We start from the raw sequence: 25,183 nt of genomic DNA, 5'->3' as shown, positions 1-25,183 counted from the left end.
ATTTCACGGAGGAAGAAATTTAAGCCTAGGGTTGATCCCAACATACATGGCCAGTCACGGCAGAGCTAGGCTGGGATCCAGATTCTTGGACTCACAGTGAGTTCATGGTAGGCATAGTCCTTTAGGCTCCCAAAATGAGTAGAAAAAAGAGATCTTTTTTCCACTACATTTTAAAGAGGAAACAAGGGGCGCCTGGGTGGCTCAGTGGGTTAAAGCCTCTGCCTTTGGCTCAGGTCATGATCCCAGAGTCCTGGGATTGAGCCCCACGTCGGGCTCTCTGCTCTGCAGGGAGCCTGCTTCCTCCTCTATCTCTGCCTGCCTCTCTGCCTTCTTGTGATCTCTGTCTCTCAAATAAATAAATAAAAATAAAATCTTAAAAAAAAAAAAAAAAAGAGGAAACAAGATCTTCCCTTTCAATTTGTCACAGTTTGGCCTTTTGTCCCTGGGAGCAAGAGGGCTCCATTAGGACAAATGAAGAGAAATGAACAACCTTTCATGGTGTCAACAAGGGCCTGGGGAGCTCGAGGGCAGAGATGACATCCTCTTCTCTGACGTTCTGTCTTATACCCACTGGCTACCCAGAAACTCCACACAGAGCAGATTCTCAGACCCCATGTGGTGAATGAATGAATGAATCCCTAGTCTGATGGTTGTTGGCCAATTTTTCAGCCAGCTGGGTAGTGAATATTTCACACTAAGATTTTGAGCCTGCTGTGGCGTCTCCTTAGTGAGCCCTCCTCGTAAGTTAGCTGTGACATAAAACCAGACTTGCCCTTTGTGTGAGGCAGGCAGCGTGTCTGCTGGAAAAGTACTGGCTCTAGAGGTGAAAAACCTTAAAATCCAAGTGTTCCCTCTGGTTACTTACTTCAAGGCCCCCCCCCCCCGCCGAGGTGTGGAAAGGTAATAATACCGACCACATCAGGGTTGTTGTAAGTATTAAATGAGAAAATATAAGCTAAGTATTTGGTGCTCTATGAAAAAATTGTTAGTGCCCTGCTTTCTCTGGTTCCAACTGCTTGTTTAAGAGTAATATAGGTATTTTGTAGGTAGAGTAGGCTAAGTGTCAGAAGGGTAAGTACAGACTCTGGATGGAAACTGAAGTGTTTTTGTTTTGTTTTGTTTTGTGACTGAAAATGGCCACAAATCATCATTATCTTTATGTTTATCTATCAGCTGTTTTTACAGATGCTGCTTGGCCATACCTGGAAGCAAAGCTCCCATCATGTAGTTGTTCTTTATATTCCACAATCCCTCACCATTTCCCCAGATTCTAATACAATATTTTTCAGTAAAAAAAAAATAATAAATCGAGCTTTCAGCTTACCCTTTTGGTCTCGGTTTCCTCGTTCTGGGCTCCAGAAACTCTGTCTCCTCCTCCATTTCTGTTTCAAGGATCCTGTTTTTCCGAGAAGGCTGAGGTGGAAGCATTTCCCATTCATTGTCATGGCGGATGGCCTGCCCTAGAACCGCGTCTGGGCCAGCTCTGCCTCGGCCCTTGCTCTTCCGGGATTGGCTGCCCAGACCAGGGGCCTCTTCTAGTATTAAAGATTCCACAGGCTTCATTCCTCCTAGAACCTGTATGTGGGGGCCCTCACCTAAGCCACAAGGGGAGGTCAGCTCTACCACCTGGCCAGACCCTCCAGGCCCTGAGTTCCTAGCTTCCAACGACTGATCGCCCCCTTCGCTGTGACCCAAGACCATCCAGCTCTGGTCTTGCCCAGGGCTCTCAAGAGATGATCTCTTATCACCTTTGGGAGACATTGTCTCTACAGAACCATCTTCTCTTTCACTGAAGGAGACCGGCTGACAGGAATCTGAGAGGGCAGCTAGCGGTGTTCCCGGCAGCCCTGTTTCTTCAGGACCTGTGGGAAACTCTCCTGATTCGCATGTGCTTTCTCGGGCTTCCCAGGCCTCAGGTGTTGGGGGTGAATTTTCTTCATGGTTTACAAGTATGTAGTCCATGTGTAGCGCGTGACGATCTTCATTCTTCTCTCTGGACCTTTCTGTCCTGTATTCTGGTGTTATCTGCTCAGGCTCTTTGATAGGAATTACTTTTTCTTCTTCCGACTCTGACACTCCCTCGCTGGCTCCTAGAAGTGTTAGATGAAGGCGAGAAGGGGCGAACAAGGCAGAATTAACACATTATGTGATGTGTGATCTTTGCAAATGATCCATCTAAGGAGAGATAATTTAAGATATCTATATCTATATCTATATGTTTTTTGGGTAGAGCTGTTTTATTTTCCCAGGCACTCTCAAAGAGAGGTATTATAAAAACAGCAGACATTTACTGCAGTTAATGGAGGATTTGGTTAAACATACATTGCAAATGCAGTTAGTTCCTCTTTCTACCCCCTTGGTAGGAAGAGCTTGGTTTACAAATACATTAACTGAACGAAAGCGGCATGTTCCGGGAGTGGGGGCGGGGGGAGGGGGCAGTAGGGTGGGAGGGTGGAGGACCACGTTGTTTCTTACCATTTGGTGGTCCTATGTCTCCACCTGCTGGTGAATCCGAGTTATCTGTTTCTACTTCCCAGTCGATGTTCGATGGAGACCACTGGAGGTTGGAGTGGGCTCCCTCTGGCTCAGGACCTTCATGAATATGCAGCACAACCAGCTGTCCAGGCTGGCTGTTTGGGGTTTCTTCATGCTTTTCATTGCTTTTTTGCTTGGGAAGGGCAGAAAGCAGTATCTCGGCTGTTTCGCTGCCCAGAGACTCATCCTTGGGGGACCCGGCCTCCTCTGTTGATTGGGCACCAAGAGCCGGTTCTGTGAGGTAGGACAAATCAAAGGGCGGTGTGTAAGGTGCCAGCGATCGCTTCAGAGCGTCTTCTTCCAAGGGAGGGTCACCACCATAGAGAAAATGCTCGGGCTCTTTCATTAAATCCTCATCGATATTTTGGCCCATGACATCATATTCAAAATCACCCCATGAGGCTTCGGATGAACAGATATCTTGCTTCCCCGCATCCCCGTCAACTGGCGTTTCGGGATTGCCCTCTGATAATGTCAGTTTACTCATGTCATCTATCGTTCCCGTGGACGTGTTAAGACCTGAGGCGTCGCTGAAACTGTGGTCAAAGGCAGCTTCGCTTACATCCAGGCAAGTGTCTGAGGCCAGCAAGGCGTCAGGACCAGCAGGAGAATTCTCGGTAGCAAAGGGCTGCTCATGGTCCAGCAAGGCTCCTGCATCTGTCTGGCTTTCGGGGGGAAAGCCCTCTGACATCGGCGAGCTGTTGCTGTCCACAGTTGGCTCGTGGAGAGTTACACAAATACCCGTTCCCACGTTTTCGATCATTGGGCTTGTCCTGTCTGCAAGCTGCAGATTTGGTGCTGGATCTGGGGCAACTCCTGTCTCAGATGCTTGGACATCTGTATTATTTCCACCACTGATTTCAGAAGGTTCTGGGGAAGCTTTGTGAGAGGCAGGTGGAGATGAGCCCCTTGTGTCCACCAGATCACTGACTGGGGGCAGTGGAATCACATCTTCAGAAGATCGTTCCGGATTGCTTGGGACAAATTCCTGCCCAGGCTCCGGACCGGGTTCTTCATCTGTCTTTGGCTCAGGGAGATATAACTCACCAGCTTCCCCTCCGGGCCCCACTCCAGCCTGGATGTGCTGCTCTGTGTCTTGCTTTGCTTCATAATCATGACATATATCAGGGCTGTTGGAAGCCTGAGAATTGCTGTCAGGGTCACAGTGAGTCAGTAGATCTGGATTCTCACCATCTGCTTTCAAGCTGAAGGGCTGCTTAGCATCCATCCACAAGTCAGGCGAAGCTGAGACCACTTGCCCACCCTCTTGGAAGTTGCCATGTAAAATATCTGGAACAAACGTGCCTTGGGGGCCCTCACTAGGGGTACAGACATTCCATTCAGAACCCAACTTCTTTATCAACTCGGTGGAAGAACTGACAGTGGGGAAATCTTTTGAGGCAGTGGTTGAATTTGTTATTTCATCCGGGTATGATTTTCCTTCTTCCCACCAATTTGTTTCTTGACACTCAACCATTGAAACGTTAGACATCACAGGTCCCTTCTCATCTGTGTGAGTAAATGTTGGGTCCGGCTGACCCCAGACGGACAGCACTGCACTCTGACACTGCTGATCTTGGGTAGGTGTTTCCGAAGTCGGTTCTTGACCGGCAGAAGACACAGAGCTTTGCTCTCTGGAATCCTTCTCTTTAATTTGGTCCAGTATTACCAGCTGGCTAAGCTGATCAGCTTCTGGGTCTGGCTGCCTTGGTTGAATGTTCCAAAGTTGCTCATGGGAGTTCTCCTCATTGCTATCCAGGAAGGGTGACTGAGGTTCCTCAGTGAAAGGATTGGTACATTGTGTTTCCATGGGTTCCGTATCATCCTGCATGGGTACCCCCCAGGGACTCAAGTTTTGGTACACTGAAGAGCTCATCTCTAACACGCTACTTGAGCTAGGTAATTCCCTTTCCGATGTACTCTCCATTGGTCGTCCTCCTTGTAGAGAGGAGTTCCACCACTCAGTGCTCTCTGCTGAGAAGCCAAGCATTTCCAATTTAGAATAATTCTCATTCTTCGATTCGCTTTGGGGGGAGATTTGCCACAGGGTATCTCCCATCCTCGCCATTTCCGGAGATCTCATCTCCTTTTCCACTGCTGTGATCTGCAGTTCAGTCTCCTTCAGTGGCGAGAAACTCCAGTGATCGGGGCTGTTTGGTTGACTGTCACAGAACGGAGTTGACTTTGTTGGTTCTGAACTGCCTCCATAGGCAGAAAATTCATCACTGGGATCAGCTGTGGCTGAGAACTTATTAGGGTCATTCAGTGAATCCCAAGCCCTGGGTTCACTCTTAGCAGCTTGACTAGTGCCCAGATGCCTCTCTTTCTCCCCTGACTCTTCATCCCCTATGCTGTCGTCATCAGAGCCTGAGCTTGTTGCCATGAACCTGGCCTCCTCTGGCTGCAGAGTTTTAGAAATGTCATGCTCGTTTTTCTCCTGACAGCTAACCACTAGATTTCCTTCTTGACAGGCACTGGAATATTCTGAATATTTGCCTGTTTCAGGGCTGGATAAAGAGGAAAAGGAATCGCCATCTAAGGAGTCATTCCAAATCTCTAAAAATTTAGGAACCTTGTGATCTAAGCTCTTTGCCAACCTGTCCCTTCTGGTTTTCTCCAGGTCCTGCATTTCAGTAATTACTTCTACTTGACTGTCAGTAGTAATTAGCGCAGATTCTTGGTGATTCTGTTGGTTCCAATCATCTTGCTGCTGCTTCTGATGCCTTGTAGTGGGTCCCTGGTCCCAGGAAAGCAATGCAGCTGAAGAATCGTTTAGGCCAGGACTGGATGCGCTGGAATGTGTGTACTCACTAGAAATACTATCTCTGCGATAATTTCCTGATGGGTCAGCTCCTGAAGGGCTGTCTTTGGTACTTTCAACTTCAGGATTCTTAATTATCTCAGAACTTGGTAAATTGACCTGTGTGTTAGTGTCTATAGAGGCCTCCCAAATGTCAAGGCTTTGGGGACATTCATGGGGTGACTCTTGGTTCACTCTCTCTGGTTCCAGAACATTACATTTTCCAGTTTTCTCAAGATCCATTTCAGGTAAAGACACAGTTTTTGTTAATTTCAGCCCACCTGAAATCTCTGTGGTTTCCCCCGAATTTCCGTAATCCACGAGGTGCCTGTCACAGGTCTCTTGGACCTGCAGGTCTGTGTGACCATCACAGGGATCCGGATTGTAGGATCCGCTCTTGTATTCTAAAACCTCCTGGGGCTCCTCATTCTGAGGACTGGAAGTGACTGAATGAGAGCTGATTTTGCCCGATTCATTGCAGATTTCTTGATGTGGAGATGCCACGGGGGAAGAGCATTCGTGGTCGCTTGGCCCTTTTCCAGAAATCTCCGAGGTTCTATCTAGCATCTCCTCCTCACTGAGGCGTTCCCTAACAACAGCTCCACGGGCTTCCTCCTCACCTTCGCTTTGTGCATAGTGAGGACCCTTCCATGGATCTGAGTGTGCAACATGTCCCGGATTCTCAAGGGTGGCTGCCCAGGAGGCTGCATCCCTTGGCAGGGTTCCTCTGTCCGCGTCCTTCTTATCAGGATCATGTATTCCTGACTCGTTGGCTCCAGAAGCTTCTAGCACCTCTGGGATATAACTGTCCTTAATTTTTTCTGATGAGTTGGGAGTTTTGGGAGGTGACTTGTGTAGTTCAGAATCTGTAACGTACGGTGGGCCTGGTATCATTAACGAAGACATGTCATTATCTCTCATGACGGAATCCCAAATATTATTTGCGATGAGCTGCCCACTTTTTTCATTCAAGGTGTCATATTCCTTGGCAGGAGGGTCCTCGCCATGCTCAGAAGAGGCAGGGAGTTCCCAGTCCGCCTGATTTGCTTCCTGATACTCCACACCCCACGGTTCTAGCTGTCTCACGGAAAATCGGGTCTCAGGTTCAGGACCTTCAGCCGTGTATCCCTGTGCTTGACCTTCGCTGGAGATCGCCACGCCGGCACTGCAGTCATCCCAGTCCAAATCATTATCCATATCAGAGATGGTCGCAGTGGACTGCGTGTCCTCCAGAATCACCCTGTTCCACAGGTCGAGGCTGTCGGGGACCGCCTGGCGGGAGCTGGTGTTGCTGTGTAGAAGCGTGAGCTGACGGTTGGTCTCGTTGTACAGCTGCATCATGCTGGGGTCATCGTAACTGGACAGGCTGCTTTCCCCAACGTCATCATCCAGGGAGATGTTCTTATCATCGGTGGGCTCAGTCTCAAGCAAATCTTTATCGGAGTTATGGGTGACATTTATTGAACAACTATTACCTGCATCAGGGGAACCCCACATTTCCAGGTTCCCGGGACCTGAGCTAATTCGATTCCTAGGTGGCTGCTCTGGGGACGGAGGAGGGATTTCAATTTCCCTCACGGCGGAGTTCGCATCTTTTGACTCTAAGTCTCCTTCTTTGGCAAATGACTTGTCTTCTGTTTCTTTTTCATCTCCAGCAAATGTTGGTGACGTGTAAGAGTCAGACGTGGAGTAGTTGGTGTCCAAGGGGGAAGGCACGGAATCTTCCCCCATGTTGGATGCGCTGTAATCGGAACATTTATATAAGAAGGAATCTTCCCACGGTGGCATGGCGTCCGACCCGCCTTTTTTGATACCCTCCTCAAAAAGATTCCAGGAATCAACCTTTTCATACACCTTCCCCTTAATTTTTCCATCCACTAAACCATTCTGATCCTCCTGTGTTGGCTTAGAACTATTCCACGCATGATCCAGACTGGAGCTGGGATTCCCAGATATAAGGATATTGTCCCTGGGGTTGTGGTTCTTCTGGCCCCAGATTTCTTCATTCTTTGCCTCGCTGGGTGAATTGTCTTCTGAAGAAAAAGAAAACCCACTTTTTGCCATGGCCCACTGGCTCGGGTCCCTCACAGACGGCGTCTCACCACTGGTTGGGTGCAGGTGCCAGGTACTTGCCAGAGCTTTGGCGCCATCTTCTTTACCAAAGGCCCTCCAGGCTGGGAACGACACCGCAGCGGCAGGGTCGCCGTCTTCTGTGGGATTACCCCACGGCTCTGGCATCGCTGTGGGAGAGCGATCAGAACGCCACAAGGCGGCAAAGTCTTCTATCAGGTGATTTGTTCCCTGAGGAGAAGCATTTGGCAAATTCAATTTCTCCGAGGGCACGTTCTGAAACTGCAAACTGTCCTCATTTCGGTCTTGAATATTATTGCTGCTAAGCCCAGGCTGACCGAACTCAGACTCCCAGGGACTTGCCTTTGGGAATTCGAGACTCTTTGGTTGAAATCTAGAATCCGAGGCTCTCCTATCTGCTGGGGTTGGCTTATGATCTTTCCATGACTCGGGGCTCTGGAAGACAGACTCCTGCTCACTGGAACTCCATGCCTCTCCAATATTTTTAGAGTCGATTTCCAAACCACCCCACCAGCTGCTGCACCTCGCACGGGTCTGAGGTGGCCCGATGTGACCTGTGTTTATTGTTTTTTGGGTCACATTATCTGGATAGAGTAGAGTTGGTTCTTCGGTAGATGGTGAGCTTTCTACAAAGCTATTCATAGGTGTTGGTGGGACCCTCTTTCCAATATTTTTTAGCCTTTCTGGTGAAGGAGTTTTATCTCGCACAAAACCGGTCAGGCTCAAATTTCTTTCAGAGTGATTCCGGGGACTATCTTGTCTCTGACCAAACTCCTCATCAAATTCCACAAGGTTATCTTTGCCAGCCCCTGACAAAAGCGAACTGGATGAATAATTAGACATGTCCATCCCTATCCCACTGATTTCTTTAGGTCCGGTGTGGGGTTGTCCTTCTGATGAATCACTATTGGGGAAGAAGTCGTCTGCGGGAGAGTAGTCTGCGGAATGGGAAGACGGCTGGGACTGCCCAGAAGCCATGGGCGCTTGATCAAAGTTGAAGAGATCAAAAGATTCGCTGTGTTCTCCGGACCGGGTGTGCTCTTCAGCAACTGCTCCTTCGGGGATGGGACTATAGGAGTCAAACCCTGGGAGAAGGCTGTGGTGAGGCCCCGCGCCTTCTCCCACTGGACTGTCATCACTGAGGAAAACTGAGCTCTCCTTGGACGAACGGCTGCTCCTAATGGTGGCCAAGCCACTATCGGGGCTGACGAGGTCTAAGTTCCCATCCACCTGAGCCTGGTTAGAATCGCTCAGATCTGGAGGGTTTTCTATGAAGTTCACAGAGCTGGGCTGTGGCTCTATGTCGGAGCCATACAATTCCATAATCCCGGAAGATCCCTGGGACAGTGGGGCGCTTCCTGCCACAGCTTCGGTCGAGGACGTCCGGCTGTTGGAAGCCATCTCTGGACACCTCCTGTTGATGACTTCCTTGACGAGAAGAACCACCTGATCACAGGTCACCAAAGGGTTCTCCTGCTGGTACACCAGGATCTCGTCGCAGCCACATTCAAAGGGCTCCAGCTCTAGGCAAGGGTTCTGGCATTCCTCCAGCTCGCAGCAAATCTGTCAGGGAGGCACAGGGGTTCGTGTGAGCACTTAGGCACTCTGCTCTTGGCAATCTGTCTCTCTTAGTTTTTCTTAATATAAAATTAATCTATGCGCATCATTCTACAAAGAAGATCTCAAACAACTGAAGACCGCATAATGTAAGACACGGAAAACCCCACTTAAAATACCGCCGCCTCTTTCTACAACCCCATCAAACCCACTTTTCTTTTAACTCAAAATCCCGCGGCTCAGTGTTGTTTGCTTCTGAGAGTTACAGGTTACGAGATTTAAACCATTTAAATCCTTTCCTTGGTGTAGCACAACATCATCTTCCAACAGGAGTGAAACTCAAGCTCGCGAAAAGCCGAGATAACGCTGGTTGCTGAGAAGCAGTGGGGGTGGGGCGAGTATGGGCAGGAAGGGAAATGGAGCAGGAGGAGGAACCCAGGACCTTTTTTTTACCTCCTAATGCCTTTGCCTCCTAAGGCAAAGGAGAAAATAAGAAAGAGAAAGCTACCGGGGGTGGAGCTTTCCAACAGCCTATGAGCCCCAACGATCTCTTCCTGCCCCCCGGAAGCATCGGCCTGGAGCCCAGAACAGACAGAGCTGCCCTTGGAGGCCAAGAGAAGGTGGTGAGAGGCTGGAACCGGGCCGCCCCTCTATGATTTTTAGGAAATGTCAGGGCTATTTTGCCCACTGGGCTTTTGAAATGGCCCCACAGGAATAGCTGTGGTGAGAAAAACAACACGGAAAATAACTAGGGAGATCACATAGATAGTGACAGTTACTCACATTTATTGTTTCCACACGCCAGGCGCAGTTCTAAGGGTTTTATGTGCACTATCTCCTTTCTTCCTCAAGATAATTCTGTATAAGGTAGGGATTTTTATCCCCGTTTTGCCAGTGATGACACAGAGACGTAGCCAGGTCAGATACCTTGACCGACGCCATGCAGGCGACATGTGGCGGAGCCATGCTGTGAATTCTGCAGAGGCTGACCCTTAACCAGCTGTGGTCCCATGGACCCAGAAGGTTTCCTCTAGGGTCGTCGTGACCTTGTGTCGGCTCAAGAGCGGTCTCTCAGGTGGCGGGGGGTGGGGGGGTGGGGGGGGATGGGGAAGAGGAGAGACACGCCCAGCCGGCTGGGGGGGGGGGGCTAATCCCTTCACCAGCTCATCCACTTCTGTCTAAGATTAACCAGTTTTTAAACCGCTAAAGCGATTTGAAAACCACCGTATTGGAGGCTTAGGAGGTGTAAGTCAGTCCCTAGGAAACCAGTGACGGGACACAGAATTCAGCTTGGAAACCCAGTGCGGAGTCAAAGCTTTGAAAAAGCCACAGGCTGGTAACACAATGCGCAGGTGTGTGAGGGTCAGAAGCGGGGGGGTTGAAAAACACATCCGGCCGGAGCAGAGAGGGGCTCCTTCCTCTTTCACACTTGCAGTTGGGAATGCACAGAGGAGTCCGTGAGCATCTACAGTCACATGCAGTACAACCAAGACGGATCTCTTGGGGGGACTGCAAGGGAGAACGCAGAAGGAGAAAGAAGTCTCGCCAGACTTTTTAAATCATTTTTTAAAAAAAGGACCAATCGTTTCCAGGTGGAATACCCCAAAAATACCTATTTTTTTTAATCATTGGGTTAAAAAATTCAGTGATCAACCAAGAGGAGCTAATTACCCAGTCAGAATTTCAGTCCTTAGAGACAAGCCAATTTTGATCAAAGCATTAGATCAGTTACTAAACACTGGGCCCCCAATAGGTATTCAGACGGGGACTTAAATTTTTTTTTTTTTTTTTTTTTTTTTTAGGTATAACCAAGTAGCAGCCCTCAAGGAAAATATCACCCCAGGAGGACTTGCCTCTCTTTGGGTGAAACAGATACATTCTTTTTCTCTATGGATTTGGTCTAGAAGACAAACAGATACGGGGATCTTTTAAAAGGCCCCATGTGGTCATGGGGGATAAGTCCACGATACCGGTGTTGTATCATGACCGGTGGTAGCTACACTCATGGGCACAACATAACATACAGAGTTGCTGAATGATGATGTTCTACACGTAAAACTAATGGAACACGGAGGGTCGACTGTACTGCACTACAAAATACATTTAAAAATTAAATTAAATTAAAGGCCTTGTATGGGGGGGGTGAAGGAGGCCAAAAGGTACAAGCTTCCAGTTACAAAACGTAAGTCCTGAGGATGTAACGTACAGCACGGCGACTACGGTTGGTAATACCGTATTATATATTTGAAAGTCGCTAAGAGAGGGGGTCGTAAAAGTCCTCATCCCACAAAAACATTCCTTGTAACTACGCCTGGTGATGGATGTGAACTAGACTTCGTGGGGTGTGATCCCTTCACAATATGCACAGATATCAGATCGTTATGTTGTATCCTGGAAGCTAATATAACGTTATATGTCAATCACACCTCAATTTTTTAAAAAGGACCAATATTGATCTCACCGCCAATTCTGATTAGGTGATTTTTGGATGACATAGCCTCAAAACTGAAAACAACAACTCTGAAAAATCTGAAATAGAAATGCATACATATGTATCTACATACATAAATGGCCCAATGTGCGACATATCCCCAACATTTCTTGAGGACCTTATCTCTCTGGTGCATTTCCTTGAGCCGCTCATCGGTGGTGCATTTCCTTGAGCCGCTCATCGGTTCCCCAGTCCTGCCGCATGTTGTGACAGCCAGCAGGTTAGGAAGCAAATGGGTGGGAGTGAAGGAGGTCCTTACCTGACTGCACAGCTCGAGGTTCTGGGAATACACAGCGATCTGCCGTCTGGGCTGCTCTTCCTCCGACAGGTAGCTGGCCAGGAGGATGAGGACATCAAAGCCGAACTTGTCCGCAAATGCTTTCAAGTCACTGCTGATATTGCTGTGAAACATACAGTTCTGAAACAACAACAGGACCGTTGATGTTAATGTCAGACGGCCTCGCCTCAGCACTTGTGCCACAGATTGGTCCGATGTTGTGATGTGTTGTGACAGGTATTTCTTATCAGACACACAAGTTGGCAAACTTTCATGCTATGGCTTAAAACATCCTTTGCTTGTTTGTTTTCCTAGCCCAAGGAAGGAAGGAGTCTTCGCCAGTATTTTTTATTTTTTTAAGAGAGAGAATGGGAGTAGTTGTGCATGAACAGGGCCGGGGGTGCGGGGAGGAGCAGGGGAGGAGGTACAGAGGGAGAGAAGTGGGGAGAGAATCCCAAGCAGACTCCCCAATACGGACAGAGCCCCCTGGGGCTCCATCTCACCCTGAGATCATGACCTGAACTGGAACCAGGAGTCAGAGGCTTAGCTCACTGAGCCAACCACGTGCCCCAGGCATCTTGGCCATTATTCCGATAATTCAGACAAGTAACAAATGTCTTAAGAGTTTTTTCCTAAAATATTTATTTAAACATTGGCTTTGTAAAAAATACTTTTCCTTTTATTGTTCACAGGATTAGGAATAGCTGCTGACAATTGCTACAACCAATTGCCAGAAAAATAGGAGGAAGTTATTGTTGTTTTTTATTTTATTTTTATTTTTTTATTGTTGTTTTTAAAATAACTATTATCCAATGATAACTATGATGCCAAGAAGCATCCATAAGATGACTCTAGCTAAGTTAACTGTACGCTTTTTATTCCAGTGTGGGAGTGTGGAGATTGATGGAAGGGCTATGATATCAGATCTTCTTGCTCTATGTGGTAGCTAAGAAGGGATGAATCATTGTGGAAAAGGAGCCCATGACCACAAACCCGCGGCTCACATCATCTCCGAATATGTGCTGGCCTTTTTCAGTTTTATTAATGGCAATGAGAACCACTTTGTTGGCATAGTTGTTTCTCTTTTTTAAAGGAAGGAACTGAAGACCAGACACTAGCCCCTAACATAATGCCTGGAATATACTAGTTGCTCAAAAAAATATTTTTGTCTTTGTTTTAAAGATTTTATTTATTTACTTGAGAGAGAGAGAACAAGCGAAAGTGAGCATGGGCAGTGGGATGGGGGGAGCACAGGGAGAGGGGGAAGCAGACTTCCAGGGGGAAGCAGGGAGCCCAATATGGTGCTCAATCCCAGGACCCCAGGATCAGGACCGAGCTGAAGGCAGACACTTAATGTCTGAGCCACCCAGATGCCCCTCAAAAAAAATGTTTTTGAATGACTGGAGAGAAAGACACAAAAAATCAGCCTTTGCTACATAATGCTCTATCACAGCGCATATATATATATATATATACACACACACACATATATATATACACACACACACACAGTAATTAAATATAAATATATATGATATGTATATATCACATATCTGATATATGATATATATCCATATATATGTCACAGACAATCGACAGTTGACTGCACCACTCAGTTGAAATCACCACAACATGCACTCAAGAGAGACGAAGAATTCTATTCATTTTTGTTCTGATATAAAAGGTATCAGAACTGTGTTTGCCACTGTAAAGTATTTTTTAAAATATTTTGTTTATTTATTTGACAGAGAGAGAAAGATCACAAGTAGGCAGAGAGGCAGGCAGAGAGAGAGGGGGAAGCAGACTCCCCGCTGAGCAGAGAGCCCGATGTGGGGCTCGATCCCAGGACCCTGAGATCATGACCCGAGCTGAAGGTAGAGTCTCAACCCATTGAGTCACCCAGACGGCCCAACCACTGGTAAAGTATTAAAGTGGCACGGAAATATGTACCACAGGAAGTGGAGGTGCCACGTACACCCTCCCCAGATAACTGTGACCAGGGGCCAGACAGTTCAGTGCAAAGAGATGAGGGCATTTCCCGTGCCCAGCTTTATGTTTGTATGTGGCTGTTCTTTGAAACTTGTGGATTTCATATTTGTGGCTCAGATTATTTACTGGCTGCTTAAAATATCCAGTAATGGATATTGAATGTCAAAGTCTCTGAGGCCCCGAGAGGCCACACGAGACACCTGACAGGTGTGGGAGCCCACCCACCATCAGCTTCCACACCTCAAGGAGTGATTGTTGCCTACTTTTGCAGCAGCCGCTCTCACTAGGCGTCTCCAGAGAACACTGCCCTTTTTGGGTACAAGGAATTGCACCGGGGAGTTGACAAAGCTCTCAGGATACGTTGTTGGTGAATACCAAGGATCTATTGTACTGACTTGGTAGTGAAATTTAGGATGTTCAAATACAACAGCTTTTGCAACATGTGTCTCAGAAAGCATACTGTCAGTTTTCATGCTTTTTATTTATTGTGCGTGTGTCATAGTAGCAATCTCTAGATACTTAAAAAATAAATTCACCCACAATAGAAGTAGATATTTAAAATGATATATATTTTTAAATGGACCTTACATTATACACAATGCACATTTAATAAACGGAATTATCTCAAATCATCACTGATCGTGTCCCTCAAGAGGACCTCAGTGCTGAGCTTATTGCTGTCATGAATTATAAAAGCAGTTATGGTCCTGAAGGAAAACAAGAATGGACAGCAGCTACCTACGTCTTATCTCCTACATCTTCCAGAATAACGGTGTTGGCCAAAAAGCTTAGCAATTTCCCTTTCAAAATATTTTTTTTCGGTATGTACAGAAAATCCCCCGCATACAGTTATAAACTCTTGAAAGAAGATACAACACTTCTTAGAGATTTTTCACAACAATTATTACGAGACTCCCAGCTAGGTCACTTGAACAAAAGAAGGCAGGTTTTACTGGTAGCTGAGCCCAAGAATAGGATGCAGTAGATTCAGCATTATTCAAAGCCATAGTTGTGGAACATTTGCTATTCCAAACTGTTGGCTGAACTCCAATCTGTTTGGATTCTTCTGTGTACAAATGACAGCTCTAGGATCTTTTGGGACTCAAGTCCAAAGGCTTTGGCAACACCAAACGTCTTGTTAGGGATGCTGTCTCAGGCCATGCTCCAGACCTACTGAAGCAGAAAGTGCATTCTCCAAAAATCCCGGGTGATTCGAAAGCACATTGAAAATTGAAAAGCCATTTCAAAAAGGGAGGAATATATTTTTTGATATATTTCCTTCTGCCCCTTTCTTTGGGTTCTTTCAATGCTGTCATTTTCCTGGGACTTTTAACTCACACCTCAGTTCCTGGTTCCTCACAACACCTTCATCATAAAAATCACCCCGGGGTGGGTGTGTGTTTCTGAGCCACTTTGCTGGAATATCTCATTTATCGGGTCGAGGATTGGGTCCAAGATTCTGTATTTTCATGATGTGAAAATCAAGTGATTCTTCGAATCAAGCCACCTCTGGGTGGCTCCCAAACCCATACGATCATACGAAGTGTTGAAAAAAACAAAGATTCGCGTGAATCACTTGGGCGTGTTTCATGTTACTCTACCTCCAAAATGGCAGTCGCCAACAACTATGTCCTGTCTACCCTCATGTAACGGACCAAACCAGAGTGGATCTTAATGGCTTTAGGAGTGTGTCAGTAAGATCATGTTGAAAACAGCACCAAACAAGGGAGTGAGTGAGAATCTTCAGGAATCGGGGAGGCAGAGTCTGTTTGTTCTGCTTTTATGCCGGTGTTATTTGCATAGGAGATAATTTATTATTGTCTTCTAGCTACGCAGGGAGTCATGTGCTACGGTAGCTCTTATGTTGCTGACAAGCGAGGCTGGCCCTGAATAAACAGCACTTCATCATCAACACAACCCAACTGTAGATACAGGTTGGCATTTTATTCCCCGCATCTGCCTTCCACCTGATAAATTACTGTTTTAGTTACATGTATACAAATACTATTTGTTAATCTGCTCAAATGTCTCCAAAATGTCTCTTCTACCTTCAGTTAAAATTATATACATACACGTATGTGTATCTCACTCACTTTGCCAACGAAGAGCTCCTATCGTAACTTACCACCCCCCCATGTATGATGGTCCCCATCATACAATCTTCTACCTTAGCAGCAGGACCCCAGCCTGAGACTGCTGCTAGGAATTTACAAAGTTACTCTGCTCATCGTTATAGCTGGGAACTAACTGGCTGGCACCAAAGCCAGCCTATTCCAGTACCTCAACTGGGAGGAATGGGAAGTGCCCCCGTCACTGTCCTTTGTCATCCATGGGTCCAAAGATTCAATCATTAAACATTTTTAGAGGTCATGAGTACTGTTGTCCAAGTACTCTCTAGTTTTGGAATGGGTTGGAAGAGCCCAGAAGTGTGGGGAGAAAAAGGCTTTATTATTTGAAGGTGAATTTGATGATCATAATGACCAAGAGCAGGGAAACAGAAATGAGATGGCTCTACTTGAACTCCTGTCACAACCGAGACAGTGACAGTGACAGTGTCCAGGAGATTCATTACATTTGTGGTTGAAAGTCTGCAGACAAACGTGGTAGAAAGTTACATTCTCTCAAACTAAAATCCTGTTTTAGTTCTTATTCCATCGCTCTGAAAAACGGAGTCTTTGTGCCATGTGCTGATCGTCGTAGTGGATCACATGAAATAAAAGCGATGTCTTGTAAACATTTGAGTACTGAAATGTGGCTATTCCCTGAGAGAGGAAAACCCACTCTATTACAGTGCTGGTATAGTCCTATCCTCTATTGTCTTCTGAAGCCCTCTGTCCCGTTTCTGCCTCCATCGTTCCATCAAAACTGCTCTGCTCAAAACTACCGATCACAGGGCACCCAGATGGCTCAGCCAGTTGAGCATCTGCCTTTGGCTCAGGGTCCTGGGATCGTGCCCCAGCATCGGGTTCCTTCAGCAGCGGGAAGCCTCTTTCTCCCTCTGCCTCTGCTTGCCACTCCACCTACTTGTGTGCTCTGTGTGTGTGTGTGTCAAACAAATAAATAAAAGCTTTTAAAAAAAGGAAAAAAAAAAAGTACCAATCGCTTCCAAATGGCAATACTTTGGCCACTTTTCTGCCTCTACTCTACTTGACTTCTCCCAAGAATTCCGCGAGGTTGACCCTCCCCTTTCCTTGAAACATGTCCTTCCTTCCTTCACTTTGCTGTCATATTACCCTTGTTTTTCTCTCAGCTCCAAGGCTACAACTAGGTCCTCTCTGTGGTTCCTTTTCCTTTTGAACTTCTAAGTGTTCAAGCCTCAGACTGTGTCTCACACATCTTTTTCTTCTCTATGTACACATTCTCTTTGAGGATCTCATCCAGTGCGCTGGCTTTGAAACAGTCTGTCTACCAGGGACAACCAAGCCGCATCCACCTGAACTCTACCCTTGTCTATCCACGTGATATTTCCACGTAAATGTCTAATAAACATCTCAAAAAACAAATAAACACCAACCTCGACCTCAGTTTGCCCCATATCATTAAATGATAGCATCAGGCATCCAGTTAACTCAGCCAAACATCTGGATATCACTGATTCTTTTCTTTTCTCATTCCTCGTCAATAAATCCTGTGATTTTTACTTCTGAAACATGGTTCGAGTCCAAACACTTCTCTCCATCTCTATCACTGTCCCAGCCACGGTCACCATCATCTCTTACTTGAATAGTGGCAACAGGCTACTGACTGGTCTCCCTCAAGCTGCTCTTGTGTCTTACGATCAGTTCTTCCTGCTGCACCGAGAGAGCGTTTAAAAATGTAAGCAGAGGGGCGCCCGGGTGGCTCAGTAGGTTCAAGTCTCTGCCTTCGGCTCAGGTCACGATCCAGGGTCCTGGGATTGAGCCCTGCATCGGGCTCTCTGCTCAGCGGGGAGCCTGCTTCTTCTCTCTCTCTGCCTGCCTCTCTGCCTACTTGTGATCTCTGTCTGTCAAATAAATAAATAAAATCTTTTAAAAAAAAATAAAAATGTAAGCAGAATCATGACACTTCGCTTACAGCTACTCAAAAGTTTTCAGGGCAACTGTTATTACTTACTATCATTTTATTTATTTTTTAACTGGGAGGAGGAAGTCTTAATGTCCTCAAAATCAAGTTCTTATAAGTTAATGGAAAAAAGTAAGCAAAACAATAGAAAAACAGTTGACCATATGACATTTACAATTGAAATACAAATGCCAATAAATATCTGAGCTCGCTGATAATTGTAGAAATCCTTTGATACTAAAATATTTCACATTATCTTTTCCTATTATTGGCAAATACCTTCTAAGAGGCATTCTCATACACTGTTAGAAATACATTTTAAAGAAATAATCAGATACTCACATAAAAGGTTTATGGACAAAGGGTTGTTGCTTTAATAACTAAAACTTAGAAACAGTCTAAATGTCCAACAATAGAGAAATGGTTACATGAATTATGAAACAGTCACACAAAAGGACAGACGCTGTGCTTTTACAGATTTTGGTATAGGAACTAGTTATTCCTATTAAAATTTCTTGCCTTATATCCTTTATAATATATATGAACTTTCAAGTGATAGTCACACACATTTTTAAGTCACTTAAGTGACTCACATATAAAATTTTTAAAGGTGATGGGATTGAGGAATTTACACAGAGTTAAATGTGAAGCAAAGTCATTTAAAAAATGATACAAGATTTAAGAAATGGGTAAAGAGTGTTTATCTTGTTACTGAAATCCTTATTTTTTAAAAAATATTTTATTTATTTATTTGACTGAGAGAAAGAGAGAGAAAGCACAAGCAGGGGGAGCAGTCGAGGGGGAGGGAGAAACAGGCTCCCCACTGGGCAGGGAACACGATGTGGGGCTCGATCCCAAGACCCTGAGATCATGAACTAAGCCGAAGGAAAACGCTTAACTGGGTGAATATTTAATTCCAACTTACACTCAGTGAATGAGCTTCTGTTTCTCTATACACAAATAACAGCTTTTAAAGGATCAAAGGATTGCATGGTGATTTCTCCTTCTGCTAAGTCACCAAGAGTAGAGCCTGCTCCTTCCTTACCACTGTTTCTCCTCCAAGGGCCACCTGCCCTTCTTTAGACGTTACTCCTCATGCTAACACTTTCTATGTAGGTCCAGCATTCTGGATTACATACCTAATCCAAAAACAGTTGTCTCTCTCTTACAAATTATAAATGAAATACATTGCATAAGCCTTTTAGTAAATGCAATAAATTGTTTTCTAATGTCAAGAACAAGCTATGCCAGGATTTATTACATTTGAGATTTTTTTCATCTTATAAGAAATAGAAAAATCAAGTGAGCAGGTATTTTTTTTTTGCAGGTAGGATAAAAATCATGCCCAAGATGAAAACAGAAGCATGTCGAGCTTCATTTTGGGGAAACAGCGAGTCTTAGAAACATAGCTTGACAGTCCATAACCACCTAGCAAGCACAGTGACCAGCATGGATTGCTGAGTTACTGAAATTTAAGAGTATAGTTTGACATTTATACTCTGCATGGATTTATTTCTAGACTGAGGACTATTTTTTTTCATCAAGATATAAGAAAAATGCTGAGGTGTGTACACAAATGTTCTAACTGAAAGCTTTATGATTTATGCTACCAAAATTCCATTATGATGTTTAAAATATTCAGCAATAATAAAGTCTGATAATTTTGACAGGAAAATGATTTATGAGAACACAAAATGCATAAATTAAGAGATTTCATTTATTCTGTTTTTCAGCCACTCTTTAATTGGTAAGCAAAGATATTTCCCATGTTTTAACCAGATGTCATTTAAAAAAAACCAAAAAGCTCTATTGTTCTTATTTTTATAAGCTCACCAAGGCATTTAAGTAGTAAAAACTTCACTGGATCTCTTAAAACTATATTATGCATCATACTTTGAAAATAGAGTCTGACAGTACATAATATTCTTCATAGCTAAAGAAAGAGCTCTATTGTAAAGAGATTTTGTGAAAATTAAAAATGCTACATTATATAAATGAGTATATAACATATGTATCAGTGTGATTTTCATCAAAACCAGCAGTGAATTGCCTATCATGATTTAACCAAGCACTGTGTCTACCTTAAGCCCCCTGTTACATGCTTTGCATCATCTCATCTAAACTTCAAGATGCCCTGATGAGGTGGGTAACATCATTTCTGTTTCACACTGGGAGAAAGGAGGCTCTGAGGGGTAAAGACACTGATGTCACATGGCTGATCCAGGTGAAAAATGGGAGTAGAACCCATGATCTGACCTCTATGTTTTTCTTGAATGAGAAATTCTTCACCACCAAAGATACTACTAACGAATTCTGGTTTTAATTTAACAAAAAACATTTTTTTGCCCCTTCCTCTGTGACTATGTGACCACTCACCCTCATTATTATACACAAGCAAGTCACACCCCTGATTTTAACACATGCTAATAATAATGAGTTGTTTACATTTTTTGTGTGTGTGATTCAATATTATCAAGCCTTATGACCAATTTCCAGTTTGTCATCTACTCTCTGAACTAGAAGTGTGGGATGACCATTAACTGTATGCATAGGCCTAAAAATGAAAACTCACCCAAAGAAACTGCTATGAAGAAAGAATGTTTTGACATTCTTACAGCAATATGTACTTCTGAAAAGTTGGGCATGCATGTGTATGCAGAAAACCTAGAAAGCGGGAGAACTGGCATGGTCACAAGTTACCCAGAGTTGCCCCCATGTAGTTTTGCTTTCTTTGGTAGCTTCCATGCATGATGGAAGAATCTCAATTAACATTCAGGATATAAAAACGTTATCTAGGGATGCTCCCAACATTGTTTCTTCTGCTCAAAAGCCCAAAGAAACCAGGAATTAGGATTCACAGGATGGTAATTTTTATGATATATAATACATTTATAATATATATTATATATATAATAATATATATAAAATACATGAAATATATAAACTATAATATAATGTATAAAATAAAGAAGTAATTTTTAACCACGAGGGAATGGGAATCTTAATAGGAAGTGTGAAAATTAATTAAAGGGGATAAAGCACAAAAAAATTAATAAAGGGAACCTCATTTAGAATGATGTCAGGAGGGCAGCAGGGGAAGCTCTCACTTTTTACCACTTGTTATCAATTGCAGAGCCAACAGGAAGAGACTGAGGGCGCACATAAACACTACTACCCAGCAGGAGCAAGAAAGGCCTTCCTTCTGCCTTGGTAACAGCCCAGCCAATGAGAGACTATCACAACTCAGCCAATGAAAAGCCATGATACTTCAGACTCCCAGTTTACTCCAATGGGCTTTATGTTTCCAACAAATGACCTTCCCTGCTCCCCCCTCCCTCTATAAAAGAGTGTTCCTCTGCTTCAAGGCTCTGACTTGCCTATGGTTTTCCATAGCTTGCTTGACCTGGATTGCAATTCTCTGCTACTCCTGAATAAATCCTTTTTGTTGGTAAAAAATCTGACAGTTTTAATTTTTAAGGTTAACAGAAGAACTTATGATACCACCATCTCTTCAAGCAAAGCCCGCCTATAAAGGCATAACCATCCATGACAAAATGATTTGTCAATGTGCAAATAGATGCTTCAGTGTAGGTCAAGCACGTCATAAGTATTAAAGAAGAAACCAAAAGTCTTTTAAACAATCACCCTCGTAAGGTCATCATTTGGGTCAAAGAACTCAAGAAGAGAAGGAGAGTGCGCATGTTTGTTGAAAATAGAAAATTACTGTTTTCATGTCATCAGATAGTTATTACCTCCTACAACCATATCATTAATGAAGAGAAAGAGCTCGTGAGAGAGAGTGAGGGAAGGGGAGGAGGAGGGGGAAAGAGCTCAACAGGAATCACAGGTTTAAATGAAGAACCTCCTAAAATGGAGTGGTTTCACGTCAACCTGAAATTAAACAAGTTGAAGTCTTGCCCAATCCTTACTGTCCCCATCATAAAGAAAACCAATGTTAGAACCACAAAGAACTGCCCTGAAGAATGATGCTTATATACTATATTCCATAGAGGAGATGAAGGCAGACACTTACAACTAGTTAATAGTAGATTGAATAAGTGCATGTGGGAAGGTTCACAGCCAATTAAATATAAATAAGTCACGATCTCATTAACAAGGTCAGCCTAATTTATACATTCTTTAAGGATAGACCCATAATCATCAAAACTTTTGATACAATATGGATGGAAGGATTCAGCAGGAAAAGGGCTACACTGTTGTTCCCCTCGAAGGGCCCCTTTGTTAGAATTTATGTGTGTTTATAAGCACTTCTATATGGGAATGAGTAACTCAGGACCCATGTGTAATGGAAAATCCACTCATTAGTCATGCTTTATTTTTGAAATGGTGGAACCTGGGCAACACTCCAGCTACCAGATAATAATACTGAATTATTTCCACAATTGTGTATAGATGTTAAAAAAAAATTCCTGTTGGCTTGTTTTGAGCCATGAGCTTGAAAACTTACAGCTTTATTTATTTTTCTTTGTAAAAATAAATCATCTAGTTTGAACAATATTTCGAGAAAGCAGGAAACCTTCCTTCCTCGCTGGGTACCCTTTTCTGATTTATGGAAACCACCAGTCAAGTCTCTAGAGCACTAGCTGTACGTGTACATTACACACACTTCCGATGTTTCTAAGCTGTGTCAATATTAACCTGACCAAATGAAGATCAAACTGTCTCTTTTGTTCCTCACGCTCCTCACATGGGGAGCACAATATGCCTCTTGTCAGAAGTGCTTCATCATTTTGGCTCAAGGAAACTGTCAGTACAGTTTGGGATTCGTTCTTCATGGGCAGATATCCTGATGGGTCTAATGAAGCCTTTCTGCTGACAACTCATTTGCTTAAAATACCCAACCATCACCAAGTTTAAGTGGAGGAATATGGTTGTGTCCCCTTTGCTATCACCCCAATGAAAGTAATTGTTTTGAAGTCTAAACAAATCAATGTTATCCAGGCACACGCCTCTCCCCACTTATGTATGTGTTCTTGCTAGTTTCCATTTGCTCACTGATAAACTTTATGACATTCTTAAATTGGAATCTAATAGGGTAAACACCAATCTTGGAGCACACATGCAGAGCCAACAGTCTGTGTGTACCATTTGTTGCAATCTAAGCTAATTACCAGAAACCCCCTCCTGCAAACAGATACACTCTGGGGTGTGTGGTTTTATTTCCATTTGGAGACGTCTGTGTGTGGGGATCTCAAGGAATTCGTTTTCAGGGAAGGACACTGTATTGTCATGACTTTCTTGGTCCCAAGTCACAGTAACTTACACTGACTTCAGAGAAAGGAAGTCAAAAGGATCTGGGAGGTGTTCTCAAAAAAGCAAATGAAGAACTGGGAGTAAGTTGGGAGGAGGCGGGGGTTTGCTGGGGATGTGCTTCTTTGTTCTCTTCTGGCTTCCTTCTCCTCTTTTGTGACCAAATAGCATCTTCTGTGTGCTGGGAAACATGAGCCCAGTGTAGACCCTTCAAGTTTAGTCAAGGTTCATTGTCTCTTGGTTTTGAGTTTGAAAACCACAGGGAAGGAATTCTGGTTGTTCCCACTTGGGTTGGGTGCCTAATCCTGCACCAAGCAACTGAGAGAAATTGGAAAGACCACAAATACCGATATGGCACTCATCATGACAAGAGAGATGGGTAAGAGTCATTTCCTGGAAGAGGAGGCTGATCAGGTCAACACACAGATAGGCACCCTAGCTATCAAGCTCAAAGGACTCACTCTCTCTCTCCCTTTCACACACACGAGATAATTTCCCAAATCCCCATTTTCCTTCTAGCTAACCAAGCCCCAGTCACGGACAGAGATATACAATGCTTGGAAAGTTAACTTGAGTCAAATGATTTAGCTGTTTCATTTCATGGTGGTTTGGACCCCAGTTAAGAGAGGTATTATAAAAAGGAGTGACAGAGCAAATCTATAAACATGTTAAGCTTATGATATGTAAGTTATGCTTCATCAATCAAAAATACATAGCACCATCAATTGAACCCAGGAAAAAGAGGCCAAGCCTCTTTCACCTTTACCCTTTCAGGTCAATGTGAGGAATCCCCTTTCTGGCCCCAGAGGTCTTCAGATGCTCTGATCTCCCTTATAATGGTCAAATTTCCATTGCTATTTGCACCATACATGTGAGACACCAACATGCTTTAAATACAAATGAGAAATGATCTACAGCCCCCGCCTGTAAGGCAAAGCATATTTAGGGACAGTTGTGTGTATATGTTATCATTTTATACAAGAGTTATTTATAGAAGGGCTTTAAGCAGGCCAAATGCTGGGGGGGGGATCTGAATTCATAACAGGTAAAAAATTAATAACTTCAGAGCAGGGTTTCTCAAATTCAGCAATGTGGATATTATGGCTGGAAAAGTCTTCGTCGTGGGAGCTTTTCTGTATATTTCAGAGTTTTTAGCAGCATCCTGGCCTCTACCCACTAGATGCCAGTAGCAAACTTACTCCCCGAGTTGTGACAGACATGTCTCCAGACGTTGTCAATTGTCCCCAAGGGGCAAAAAAATGCCCTAATTAAGAATAACTTCAGAGAATAATATTTGGGGAGTTTTTCAAACTTAATAACTCAAATCACACCCAACTTTTTCAGAAACATTACTGCAAAAAGCAAGACATATCATGAATTTCATCTGGTTTACGTGGGAGAAAAAAAAATTTCAGGGATGAGGACATCTACATGATTACATTGCACTCATCAGCCAAATGTTTGCTTTTTGTAAGTAGGCAAAAATTAAAAATTTCCATCAATTGTCTTTTAGTTTATATTAGTATGCTTGTAAAATAAACAGCATTTTGATTCTCTCAAACAAAGGAAAAGCAGGATGGTTTTCTTAAAAAAAAAAAAAAAAAAAAGCCAGATTTTACCGAAACATCTATTTCCTGTACCAGAAAAACAAAGTTTTTCTCTGGGTATTTTCCAGAGATTTTTTTTTAGTTTAGAAAAATTCTATAAACCCAGGTCAGTAATGGGTAAGGCATTTTTATTTATTTATTTATTAAAAGATTTTATTTATTTATTGACAGAGAGAGATCACAAGTAGACAGAGAGAGAGGGGGAAGCCCGCGCCCTGCCGAGCAGAGAGCCCAATGCAGGACTTGATCCCAGGACCTTGAGGTCGTGACCTGAGGCTAAGGCAGAGGCTTAACCCACCCAGGCGCCCAGTAAGGCATTTTTAAACACCATACTTATATTTGGGATGCCTGAAAATGATATAAAGACTTCTCTGTTAACTCAGTTATGGTATACCCCAAATATGGTGGGTCTTGAGGGCAATGCAACATGTCTCGGGCATTGTGAGTAGTCCATGAACGGCCAGCATCCATGTCTGATAACAGGCTACAGGGAAAAAGTCATCAAAATCCATTTCTGAGCCTGA

At 44.0% G+C, this 25,183-nt stretch overlaps 1 protein-coding gene across 6 annotated transcripts in view; it reads right to left on the bottom strand.

Moving 5' to 3' along the window:
• Positions 1 to 25,183, bottom strand: part of PRUNE2 (prune homolog 2 with BCH domain) — a 256,469-nt gene that overhangs the window by 70,020 nt on the left and 161,266 nt on the right. For all 6 annotated transcript variants that reach the window (XM_044265862.1, XM_044265859.1, XM_044265857.1 and 3 more), the window contains exons 7-9: positions 11,734 to 11,892; positions 2,476 to 8,989; positions 1,325 to 2,090 (exon numbers count right to left, since the gene is read on the bottom strand). In XM_044265862.1, the coding sequence (XP_044121797.1) occupies positions 1,325 to 2,090; positions 2,476 to 8,989; positions 11,734 to 11,892 (7,439 nt within the window). The remainder of the gene's footprint in view (positions 1 to 1,324; positions 2,091 to 2,475; positions 8,990 to 11,733; positions 11,893 to 25,183) is intronic.

Source organism: Neovison vison, chromosome 9, assembly GCF_020171115.1.
Source record: "Neovison vison isolate M4711 chromosome 9, ASM_NN_V1, whole genome shotgun sequence".
Classification (NCBI taxonomy): domain Eukaryota; kingdom Metazoa; phylum Chordata; class Mammalia; order Carnivora; family Mustelidae; genus Neogale; species Neogale vison.
The sequence above is the reverse complement of the archived record's forward strand: the minus strand, read 5'-3'. Positions and strand labels throughout refer to the sequence as shown.